The sequence below is a fragment of the Ahaetulla prasina genome, chromosome 2, assembly GCF_028640845.1.
Source record: "Ahaetulla prasina isolate Xishuangbanna chromosome 2, ASM2864084v1, whole genome shotgun sequence".
NCBI lineage: Eukaryota > Metazoa > Chordata > Lepidosauria > Squamata > Colubridae > Ahaetulla > Ahaetulla prasina.
The window spans coordinates 116,536,405-116,548,705 of NC_080540.1; the positions used below are offsets into that span (position 1 = coordinate 116,536,405).

Below are 12,301 nucleotides of genomic sequence, written 5' to 3' on the forward strand. Positions count from 1 at the left end.
TGCTGTCATCGGGTCATGAGGAATTGAAAGAAAAAATCCTTGAAAGCAATAATCTGGAATAAGAGGGTTGAATAAGGATTGTACTGAAACAGTTTTGCCCCCATGGGCCAGAATTCCAGATAAATCTGGTTTTCCTTCTTCAGTAATCCTGAAATTGAGTTTTTCCCCCCCAGGGAGACCATCGTACGGCTACAGCATGAGAATAAGATGTTATGTGCTCAGGAGGTATCATACCGACAGCAACAGGCTGAATTGCAAGGACTCCTGGAAGAATCAAACCGCAGTAAAAACCAGTTAGAGGCACAGCAAAGGTATGCAGGAGAGCTAGAAAGTTTCTCATTTCCTGCAAGGAGATCTAATTTTTAATTTTAATTTTAATCCTGGACAGAGATTGAATAAATTTTCATACTTTATTATTGGAAGAGAAGCCATCATGCCATGTAGGGCAGGGCTGTCAAACTCTCGGCGTCATAGTGGCGTCTCGTGACGTATTATGACTTTTTTCCCCTTCGCTAAATCAGGTGTGGGTGTGGCTAGTGGTTCACGCATCCGGCCCGGGGGCCACGAATTTGACAGCCCTGATATAGGGGTTTCCATTGGGTATGTTAAGCTTCTCAAATTGGCAGTTTTAACATAGTGTTTGATGTTACTTTGTCCTGGTTAGTGTTTTAAAGTTCATTGATGTTGGCCTATTATTTCAATCTGTGAAGCAACAGTTTAGCTTTTATATTTAAATAAGGGTTGCGTGGTCTTGAGCTCAAGCATCCTGTGCCTGATGCAGTATGAAGATAATGTTAGTGAATTACCTTATACGTCTTACATTTTTAAATAGCAATAGTGGCGATTTTTCTCTGCATTGGAGCCACTCAGAAATGGAAAACGGCCTTGGCTATTTGTTTCTTTTATTCATCCATATACCACAAATTCAAAAAGAATATGCAGCTGGGAATTAAAGGCCTTGTAATTCAAGATTTCAAAAGATTTCTTCTAAGCAATGGAGAAGTGTTTTTGTAACTTAAGAATATGAATGTTTATGATTGCAGACTATATTATAGAGAAACTGTAGTCCTGAGTTGCATAGAGCTGCTTTGGCAATTTTCTGCAGCTGGGAGAGGATTTGATCAGATCTGAGCAGTTTCAGAAACAGCCATGAATCATGGAAGTTTGAAAGTGCTACTGTTTTATGATAGTAAATTCTTCCTGGATGAAAAGGGGCTCAGGCAACCTTCTGGTTGCACAAAACTGCCATTTTGAGGATTGGGAATTGGATGGCGTTTTTTCAGGTTTAACATTTAACCAGTTATAGGATCGTTTAGGGTTCAGTCGTCTTCCCATTATTTGTTTGGTTTTGGCCTACTATTTTGTACAAAGCGATTTGTTCAATATGGTATGATTAATTGAGCCATTGCATAATGTGTGAAGATTTCGTCTGAATTTGATAAAAGTTACCTTGCTGTTGGAATTGCAGTCATAGATGTACCTACTTAGGCCTAATGTATGCAAGAAGGCTTCTTTCTGGAAAGTGAGCACAGAACCAAAAACTTGAAATGCAAAAGAAGATGGTTTTGAACAATATGCTTTTACATTACTGGGCTTTCTCAGCTTGATATCTTGATTTCTCTGCCTAGGCTGAGCCAGCAACAGATCTCTGCCCTTAAAACTCAAGTGGATGAGCTCCAGCGTACCCTCCAAGAACAAGGAAGCAAAGCAGAAGATGTGAGTTTCTCTGAAAATGGGCTTAGAGCATCTTAAGCGGGCCTGGCAGAAGGCTGTTCAAGCAAAATTTCATAGAAGCTGATATCCCATCCACTCCCTGCGTCAGTGCTGAATTCCTTACAAAAATAGCAGTAATGGGATTGGCATCACCCACCAGCTGTGTGGAGCTGTTTTTAAAAAAAGTGTGTCCCATAATCCATCATCTATTCTGGGTTGAATTTTGAATATAAGTTTGGGGCAACTGTATACTTCTTTTTTATCTCTGCCAGTTGCTTCAGAACAAATGGAAATCTAAATCTTAAAGTTGTGGATGTTTTCCATGTGTGTTTTTTTAAAGTGGATGGCATAATGTACTTTTTTCTCCTAATTACATACTGCCACAATAAGTGACATACACAAGGCTGACTTACACAATTTTAAAGTTATTTAAACTATAGTTTGAAGTGGCCATGTTGGACCAAGAGTACTATTTAGCTAGACTGATAAGTGCCTGGATATTGTGTTGATATCCTTGCTGTCCTTTTCCCATGTCTTGTCTTGAAACCCAGCATGATCCCTTAGGCAGATCTCTGTTTTTCACCTGGGCCCCACATACCCAAACCACTTTACTAATAGCCCTCTCTTTCTCCCCTCTGACTTGCTGGCTGTCCTGCCTAGGCCATTGTAAGTACTTGCATATTCTGTATTTGCTCCCATAATCTGTGCTTCATTCCTAAAATGCACTGTTGCTTTTCTTCTGCCAGAGAGTTTTGGATTGTGTGTTTTTTTTGTTTTTGTTTTTTTTTGGTGCCTTAACAAGGGTTAGTTATTTGGGTTTCCATACCAAGCACTTACGGGTATACTGGCTGCTTAGAGTTATTAGTGGCTTAATGTTTGGAATTGGATTAGAAAGATATTTTGCTTGTTTGCTCCTTACACATCTTTGAACTCAGCCTAGTCTTACTACACAATTATGGCATTATGAAGATGAAAGGAGACTCCAATAAGTGCTACCTTGGGCTTCCAAGAGAAAGAATCTGAATGTGCTGAATAAACGTAAATTAGTTGTTCCAGTTTGCACACTGATAATCTAAAAGGTACCAATATAATACTATACGTATTATAAGATATCTCTGAGGAGTTGCAGCTTCCCTTGACCAGTCAGTAACTATTTCAGATACATACGGGATTCTGTGTTTGAACAACAGAATATATTCACTCACATTGCAAATTCTGTTGATTGGCTTTTGTACTGCCCCTTAGAGGATCTGGTGTCTGTGAAACTGAATGGAACTCTTCAGCTGTGTCTTCAATAATATAATTGAATTCAGGAGCATCCTTTTTTAGTTTGGATCACAAATCTGTACTTACACCTGGTCTCGCCAACATCCAGTCAAAGTAAAGCTTTCAAAGCCAGTGAATATATACAACAGGTTTCCAGGACTTTTAGTGCTGAACACTATGAAAGTAGATAGATTTTAACTTCTGATGCCATATATGCTGAGGATAGCACTACTCCTTCTAATGGGCAGTGAGAAAATGGTAGATTGTCCCAGTCTGGCTTTCTCAGCATGAACACAAATCTGAGCACTCATTCCCTTTTTTTCTCTTTAGTCGTCCCTATTGCAGAAGAAACTGGAAGAACACCTGTAAGTGATTCTATTCAGTGTTTTAAGGTGGGGTTGGAAAAAGAATTCTATATAAAGCTTGCTGTAGTACATAGAAGGACTGTAGTTAAGCCTCTAACAGTACTGTTTTAAGTCATATTGGTTGTAATATATTTCTAAACCAGTCTTTGACCTGCTGACTGTTAGTCTCAAAACCAATTGTCTAACAAATTCCCATTTGTTTCATCATCTAACCAGAGAGAAATTGCATGAGGCCCATGCAGAGCTTCAGAAGAAGAAGGAGTGTATTGATGAGCTAGAACCCAAAGTAGATAACAGCAGTAAGTAACTGAAAGTGGGTCCTATTGTTTTAAATGCAGAAAAGATTGGCTTAATCTTTCTTGACAATGGAATGAGAAGAGGTGCTCTGTAACCAGGATGAAATTCTCAGCTGAGATACCCAGGGACTCTGAAGGTTCTGAGATTTGGAACAAAATGTCTTTCTTCCCTACCTCACCACAAACTTCCAAAGTGGAAACTATAGATAATCGCATCTCTTCTCCTTTCCAACAGCTGCCAGGAAAATTGATGAACTTCAGCAGACATTGAAGAAAAAGGATGAAGATATGAGAGCTATGGAGGAGCGGTATAAACGCTACATGGATAAAGCCTGCACAGTAAGCAAGGTCTTTGTACTTGTTACCTGTAACATTTAACATATGTCTGTTACATATGACACAATAAACACTGTGTTTATTAAATCTCGTGGACTTGCTGGCTTCATCTCTATTGCCAAAGCAAGATATATTTCAGTTAAGATTTGTTGAAGTCACAAGAGGCTGTGTTTTAGTTAAGCAAAGTAGTTATGAATTGTCTGACTAATTCTTGGTTTGTTTATCTCCTGTTTCTTTTGTTATTATCTTAGTGTGGTATCCCCAATGTCCTAAGAGCAGTAAAGGACCATTTACTCTGTAGAGGTTTTTTTGAAGGCACTTGAGAGTTTTTGTGTCTTTTACCTGTGTGCATTTTTCTGAGGGGGAAATGAGATTTCTCCATTTGTCTTGTACTCAGTAAAGAGTTAGGGAGAATTATATGATTGCTAGGAATAGGGAGAAAAAGTAAGAAAATGCAGTAGGGTGCTCTAGTTTCAGGCTGCTCTGATCTTGCACGTCCGTGAGTTAGAGAAAAGCTTGGACAAGTAAGCTTGGACAAGTATCAGGATTCTAAGTCCAAAAAAAATATATCTATTAATCATGATTTAGCACACATGTGAACTAGGCCAATAACTTTGTGAATATGCTGTTTGGTAATGAGGGTGATTCAAATCAAGAATATTGTTTCTGAGCTTTTCTAGTATCTACTACTCCATGTTCTCAGAGGCTTAGTAATGATTGCATAGGCTTCACTTCTTCCACAGGTCATCAAAAAGCTAGACCCCAAGCAACAGCCTCACGTAGTTCCTTTGGAGATTCAAGCATTGAAAAACCAGCTGCAAGAAAAAGATAAGAAAATAAGCCACCTAGAGGTGAGGCCCTCTTCCTTTGTTAAGGACAGGGTAAGCAACTTTTCCTTGGCTGGGGTCCCATTTAAATATTTTTTGATGGGTGGTGTGATGGATGATATAAATCTGTGGGACCAGGACTTACTGAGATTGTTTCCTAGATTTGAGAGAAAGTTAGGGAGGAGTCTTTAATTTTTTCAAGCGACATCATACTTATTGATATGTAGTTCAGCGGTGTGAAGTAGTTCACACTACTTTTTACTGATTTTTCTTGAAATTGGAAGCCGGCTATATAACTAATATTCTGGAAGTGTGGTAAATGATAGCCTCAGATATCACAAAGGAAGGACTTGAGGGCTTGTGCCTTCTGGCCTCAGATTGCCAGCCCTGATTAAGGACAATAATTGCAGCCTTCCTTATGCATTGACTAATTCATATTTTGCACTAAATGTTAATATTTTTTCAGGCTTGGCTTAGTACGGGTGTAGGTAACCCATAACTCCTGAGCCTCATGTGGCTCTTTGACCCCTCTCCTGTGGCTCCCTGCTGACCCGGTCACTCGACTTGCTCTTCTCCCTAAGACACTGGCCCAACCCATCCGTGGCTGACGCCAACCTCACTAACATGAGGGATGGCGGGGTGAGAATGGGATCCTGGAGGAGGATACAATGGAAAAGGGGACAGGTCCACAGCTGAGGAGCGAGCATGAACCGCTGTGGCGGTTTTACTGAAGACAACTCTCTTCCTCTTCACACAACCCCCTGGCCACCTGTTATGGGGCTGGGAGGGCACGCATGAGCGGGGATACCCTCCTCAAGAGAGCGGCAGGGCTCGGCCAAAGCTCAGCGAAGGCGTGCAGAGCGGGCAGGTTGACTGGCTGATGGGCGAGCGTCTTTGGCAAGGGCGCTTCAGCTTTCCCTGAGCCTGATCCCCAGGGTGGGTGTCCGAGGTTTGGCGGGACCAGCCTCCTTTTCCCACTGCCTTGATCTTCTTTACTTCTTTACTTAGTTGATTGGAAAGTGTCCTTCAGGCAGTGAAAATCTTCTGTGTGATATTTTAAAGCTGCCCAGAGGATGCTTTTCAATCAACGCCAGTGGCGGCACCACTCTGCTCGCTTGAGGAGGATATCTCTGCTCGTGCAGAGCCTCCCAGCCCCACAACAGCTGGCCAGGGGGTTGCGTGAGGAGGAGGAGGAGGGTTGTCTTCGGCAAAGCTCATGCTTGCTCCTCAGCCAGCCCAGATTTCCGAAAAGTTGCCAAGATGAAAAGGAGTAGCAAAGAGCCCCAAGGAGAGCTTGCCGGGTTGGCCCAGCCTCAGCTTTCCAAGAGAGAGAGAAGAGACACAGAGACAGAGTGAGTGAAGTGAGAGAGAGAGAGAAAAAAAAAGAAAGAAAAACAGAGAGAGAGAGAGAGAGAGAAATGAGAAAATAATGGAGAGAGAAAAGAGGAAAAAGAGAGAAAAATGAGAGAGAGGAAAAAGAGAGGGAAAATGAGAGAGAAGAAGAAGAAAGAAAGAGGGAGAGGAAAAAGAAAAACAAATGAGAGGGAAAGAGAGAGAGAGAAAGGGGGAGAAAAAGAAAGAGATAAATGAGAAAATGATGGAGGGAGAGAAAGGGGGAGAGAAATGAGAGAGAGCTGGAGGAAGAGAATGAGAGAGAGGGAAAAGAGGGAAACAAATGAGAGAGAGAAGGGAGAGAAAGAAAGAGGGAGGGAGAGAAAGAGAGACCCATTTCCCACAGAAGATACCTGGGTAGGTGTGGCTGGGGGCTCATGTGATTGGGTGAGAGTGACGAGTTGGCCACGCCTACCCAGGTTTTGTGGCTCCTGGTGTTTCTTTTCTGTGGGAAACAGGTCCAAATTGCTGTTTGAGTGTTTAAGATTGCAGACCCCTGGCTTAGTATGATATGTGAATAAATAAATCATGATTTACTGAATACACCAATCTCGTGTTTCATATTGCATGGAATAAGTGTCTTCTTCAGAGAACTATATCAGATTGCATATTTAAATTACTTGAATATTTTAGAAATTGCATGGCTTTTTTTTCCTGGTCTCCTGAGGTAATTTACAGTAATAATTCCCCATACACATTGTAGTCATGGACAGTATAATACTTGAACTTTCCATACGTGAAGTTGTTTTGCCCATCCCATTTGACTCCGTCTGGGCATGTGTATAGCACACAGTGACTCCATTCTGTCCTGTTAACTTCCCAGTCTCACTTCCCTGAAGCAGTGAGCCTGATGTGATTAATGAAACTAGCAAACTAGTCTATTGCAGGGGCCTTACCAAGCTGTTAATTCTTTCAAATCTGTGTCACTTGTCTCACTGTCTTCTTTACAGTTCATAAAACTGCTTTTTCTGGCAAGCTTCTTTTTTTTTTAATTGGCAGACTAGGAATCTGCAGCAAAACTGAAGAAATGTGCTTTCCATCTCACCCATTGTTGAAGCTGGCCTTAAAATACCAGCTAGAGTTATACAGTTATGTCTTAGCATAGCAACAGCTTAGTATATATGACTATATATATGACTATATACTAAGGATTTCTTCTTTAGCAACTAGTTGGACCAGGCCAAATAGCTCTGCCTGGAATGATCAAGCCGTTCTGATAAAGACTTTTTAAAATGCTGGCAAGTATCTGACAAAAACTCTGCTAACATTCTGTTGGTAAATCAGGGTTTGGTTTGGTTTGGTTTGGTTTTTTTACTGTGACTATTTGCTTTCTCAAATTTAATTGTTCTCAGGAATAAATTTAGGTTGATCAGAGTTTTTGATCGATGGAATTTTTGGAAAGCATCCTGAACAGACCATATTCTATGAGGCAGTCACCAATCACAAATGTTGGTGCTTCCCTCCTCCCCCCCCCTCCCACACATACACACATACACTTGTGATCAGCAGCGCATGTGGAGCGTATAATCCTTTCTCAGTTTGCTTTGCTGGTTCTTTTGTTTTTTTTCTCTGTTTCTCATGGGTTTGTTTTTTTCCTCCTCCCCATCCTGCTGTTTTCAGAAGCCCACTTTGCATTATAGCCATCCTTCTGTTGCCTTGGTATAGTCTTTCCCAATCATCTTTTTTAAGGGATCGTTTTTATTTCCTTTTCTCCCCTTCCTGAATTGGGCTTGTGAGAGAAAGTAACTACTGAAACTGAAGGCCAAAGTTGTGCTTTAAAGCAGGATTTTTCAAACTATCTTCCTTTGGAAGCCTTAAGCTTCTGCAAAAATTTAAGGGGTCCATGTGAGGCTAAGGGCAAAAAAGAAATTCATTTGGATGCAGTCAATTTGCTATCATTTTCCTTTTGATCAGAGATTTGGGGAATTATTTTTTTAATCGATTAAAGAATAAGCTTGAAAACCCTGCTTTGAAGGGCGTCTTCTTAAAATGGAAGCTCGAATGGAATTGAATCCCTCTGCAGTTGCTGAAGGAGGAGAGGTATGTAGGTGCCCTTCATCTTGTGAATCTCACTTAGTTGTACCAGAGTTAAAAGAATTTGTATCTGCTTAGGGCACACCGTTTGGGAAAGTGTTTCATAATGTTTGAAGGATTTTTTAAAAAAAGCTTATCTATAACATTCCCAGTTGCCCTGACATCTTTGGTATTCTGTTCTCTTTCTCTTTCTCTCATCGGATTAGTCTGATTTTGAGAAGACAAAATCTCAGCAGGAGCAAGAAGAAAAACTCATCATCACTGCCTGGTATAATATGGTGAGTTTGACCTGGGTTTGAGAAACAGCAAGAGCCTGAATGATATCTAGTAGTAGCAACAGACACAAAACAGCCACTGCATAGAAGCAGTTTATCCTGGCAATAAATGGAAGCTCATGTTTTCATTGATACCCAGTTTACTATCCCAGTAAAGTTTAGTATCCCAGTATTTTTAGTGATCTTCTGGCCAATCCAGAGTTTGCTCTTGATGAACGATGTAAAGGAAGAAAGCCTTTTGATGCTGTGGGGGCATGCAGGACATTATTAACTTGAAAGAGAACAATACATTTAGTAAGATCAAGAATTCTCTTAACATTTCTAATAGTGTAAATTCTATGGTACATTTATGGAGGGGGTGGGGTAGGGGAAGGAAGTAAAAAAAATGACAGTGTTAGTTTGCAAGCAACAGGCAATTCTGAGAAACCAATCTTAAAGAGAATTTGTATGATTTTCCATTTTGGGGAAAATGTGAAAATAAGTTTGTGTAAAATGAGGACTCAGATTATTGGGGGCAATCTATTGACTCTAAACTGCTTAGAGAGGGCTGTAAAGTGGTATAAAAGCCTAAGTGCTATCACTATTGCTATTTAACAGAGATACCATGTGAACACTTAACATTTAATCGGCCCTTCTGCAGTATAAGGGGCTTAGACATTGTTACATGCTGATTCAGGTCCAGCTTCCAGCAGCACTGAATATTATTAAACACCTGGGCTATTTGATGTAATTAACATTTTCTTTAATTCAAAAGAACATTAGAGAATTGTTATCCAGGTGCCTGACAGTGCAAGTCAATTCTTTTCCCCTGTTACAGGGCCTAACACTGCACCAACGAGCTACAGAAAAGCGATCGTCCAATCCTCCAACAGTCCAATCCTTCTTGGCCCAGCAAAGATTGGCCACCAATACTCGTCGGGGTCACCTGAGCCGAACTCAGCCCTTGTTGCTTTGATACAGAGGAGTCATCTTATGATCTGGAAATTGTGATCTGGAAAAAATGTTTAGTGCATGTGTGCTTTGAGTTTAGCCAAAAGGGAGGGTTCAGTTTGAGCTCTTACTCTGTGCAGTGGTGTCTGTTCGGGAATTCCAGCCTCCGTCCGTATTGCTGAAAGTAATTTCCTGCTGCTCAAGAGTCCTCCTTCACTGAGTTTTTGCCTCTAAAACCAGATGAATGTGGCATGGGGCAGCCAAAGATTGGCTTTTCTCCAGAAAATCTAAACTTACCGGACTTTTCTTTCACTACACACTGCTGGGAGCTGTTGTAAAACAAGTCCTCTGGAGAAGTGCTCTTCACCACTACTTGGTTACCACTTCTCTTGCATTTTACACAATGCATGGCATTTATATAGCCTTTTAAATGTGCCATGTTAAAAGCTTATTTCATGCTGCAGGGAGGATATTTTAAATTTCTGGTAGATTGGGTTTCTTTTGCTTCATTGAGAATACAGGCCCATCTTGAGAATTGAATGTACAAGGGTGAGGTAATAGCTCTGAATGTGGACTTTTGATTAAGACTTGAGTCCTATGACAACTAGTAACAGCTTCCCCTTCCATTGTGGCAGCACCTAAAGCTCATCAGACATAGCTTTGCTTAATGGTTACCTTCCAAGAAGGGATTAGTGCAGAAAAAACACAAGTTGAATCTCTATAAATACTACCTAGGTACAGACTTAAAGGAAAGGGAAAGCTTGCAGTCGTGCCCGTGAACCATTTGAGTGTATTCCTATAACTATACTGTTTTCACAGCAATATTTAGAGTCTGGTGCTTTTTCTTAACAAAAAAAAAACCTCGTTTTATTCTGTAAGTATGCCTTGCCTAATTTTGGATCACCCTTCCATCCTGGAGGTTGTAAGAAGCTGTTTCCTTTTAAAATCTGTTCTTTAAACTTTGTTTTTATTTTTTAGTAAATATAGGTTTACTGCTGTAAATTATACATTTTGTAAAGCGATTTGTTCCTCTAGGCAGGTCTCTGCCTCTTTATTTTTCTATTGGACAGAAACCTGGCATGCAGTGATACGGGGTGGGGGTAGGGGTGGGGATATGTCTATAGAATCTTTTCATTATAAATAAAGGCTCTAAAATGTTCTTTGTCATATTATTTCTCTAATAGTGCTGACGTTCCAAAGGTTAACTTCTTATATCGGTGGCACAGTGGTTAGAGTGCAGTACTGCAGGCTACTTCTGCTGACTGCCAGCTGACTGCAATTTGGCAGGTCAGATCTCACCAGGCTCAAGGTTGATTCAGCCTTCCAGTCTTCCGAGATGGGTAAAATAAGAACCCAGATTGTTGGGGGCAATAGGCTGATTCTGTAAACTGCTTGGAGAGGGCTGTAAAGCACTGTGAAGCGATATATAAGTATAAATGCTAGTACTAAGTCAGTGGTAAAATGCACCTACCTTCACTATTGGATCGCAAATGTGAGCACATGCGCCTCCTCCACACATGTGCAGAGGGTAAAAAATGGTACATGATTACGTCCAGGCAGATGGCCAGCCAGAGCCTCCCGTCGCTGAGCCGACCAGATCGCGTGAGCCGGATAGATCTGGCTGGATTTCACCGCTGTGCTAAGTGCTATCATGCCTTAGTCATTATTTTAAAATTAAAACTTTTGTCTTCCTATGTAAAATAAACAAATGGTATATATTCCTTTGGTCTGCAAAGGGCATCTTCGGGGGAGGGGAATCTGAATTTTAGGATCTAACATCAAATACATTCCAAGGTAGGACCCTTGTTTTCTTTTTATTGCCATTTACACAACCATTATTGCTGCCACATAGTCACTAGTATTTTTTTGTTCTGAGCATAGTATTTTCAGCTGAGAAGCAACCAGAAAAATCTCTTAAAAGAACTTTTAGAAGCAGTGTGGCTTTCCAAGGCATCCAGTGTTGGGAAAAAACTTCTGTCGACATTAACTCTTAGTTAAGAGAATGCTAACTCTCTTGATAAGGAGAATTACCATAAAACTATAACAGTAGTACTGCCTACTGCAGAATATTTGACTTAGATATTAGATAGAGCAGTTATCCAAACCAGGGGTCTCCAACCTTGACAACTTTAAGACTTGTAGACTTCAACTCCTAGAATTCCTCAGCCAGCTTTGCTGGCTGAGGGATTCTGGGAGTTGAAGTTCACAAGTCTTAAAGTTGCCAAGGTTGGAGACCCTTGATCCAAACATTCCAACTTTGCCGCCTAGCAGCAGAGAAGGGACAGTTCAGAGTGAATGATGGGCAAGCGCGCACACAGCTCCATTTGCATGAGCAGTGGACGTGCACACCCACTGCTTGCACAACTGAGGATACGAACACTCATCCACCCCTTCTGCAGCCTGGTTCCCAATGGCTCAAGGGCCAGTAGAGGGCCACGACCTAGGGGTTGGGGACCCCTGTGATGAGAGTAAATATTTTGAGAGGTGTATCTGAAATTATGTAAAAAAAATTGTTTCAATATAGTAAATTATTGACGTAATAGGGAAAATGAGAATTCTTTCTGCCTTTCAGACAGGAATTGAATAAAAGACATCTGTCTGTTTTAAGGGAAACTATCCTGAAGAATTCTATCTTTTCTAGAACACTGCAGCACTCTGACAACTCCAGACAGCTCAGAGGATATATGAAAGATTAAACCAAGTACAGTATGTTACCTTCTAGAACAGGGCTGTGAAACTCGCGACACATCATCACATGATGTATTGTGACTTCCCTTTCGCTAAACCCGGGGTGGGCTTGGCCAGCCATGACGCATCCGGTCCACAGGCTGCAAGTTTGACAGCCCTGTTCTAGAAGTCTTTCAAGT

At 41.0% G+C, this 12,301-nt stretch overlaps 1 protein-coding gene across 5 annotated transcripts in view; it reads left to right on the forward strand.

Moving 5' to 3' along the window:
* HOOK2 (hook microtubule tethering protein 2) overlaps window positions 1-10,542 on the forward strand; it is a 36,685-nt gene extending 26,143 nt beyond the window's left edge. The window contains exons 15-22 of one of the 5 annotated variants that reach the window (XM_058167120.1): window positions 174-311; window positions 1,629-1,716; window positions 3,310-3,344; window positions 3,561-3,643; window positions 3,876-3,979; window positions 4,720-4,827; window positions 8,436-8,507; window positions 9,322-10,541. In XM_058167120.1, coding sequence (XP_058023103.1) covers window positions 174-311; window positions 1,629-1,716; window positions 3,310-3,344; window positions 3,561-3,643; window positions 3,876-3,979; window positions 4,720-4,827; window positions 8,436-8,507; window positions 9,322-9,459 — 766 coding nt within the window. In that variant the 3' untranslated portion in view covers window positions 9,460-10,541. Of the gene's footprint in view, window positions 1-173; window positions 312-1,628; window positions 1,717-3,309; window positions 3,345-3,560; window positions 3,644-3,875; window positions 3,980-4,701; window positions 4,858-8,435; window positions 8,508-9,321 lie in introns of all 5 variants that reach the window. The other 4 variants (XM_058167116.1, XM_058167117.1, XM_058167118.1 and 1 more) reach the window with 4 other exon arrangements.
* The last annotated feature ends 1,759 nt before the right edge of the window (window positions 10,543-12,301 follow it).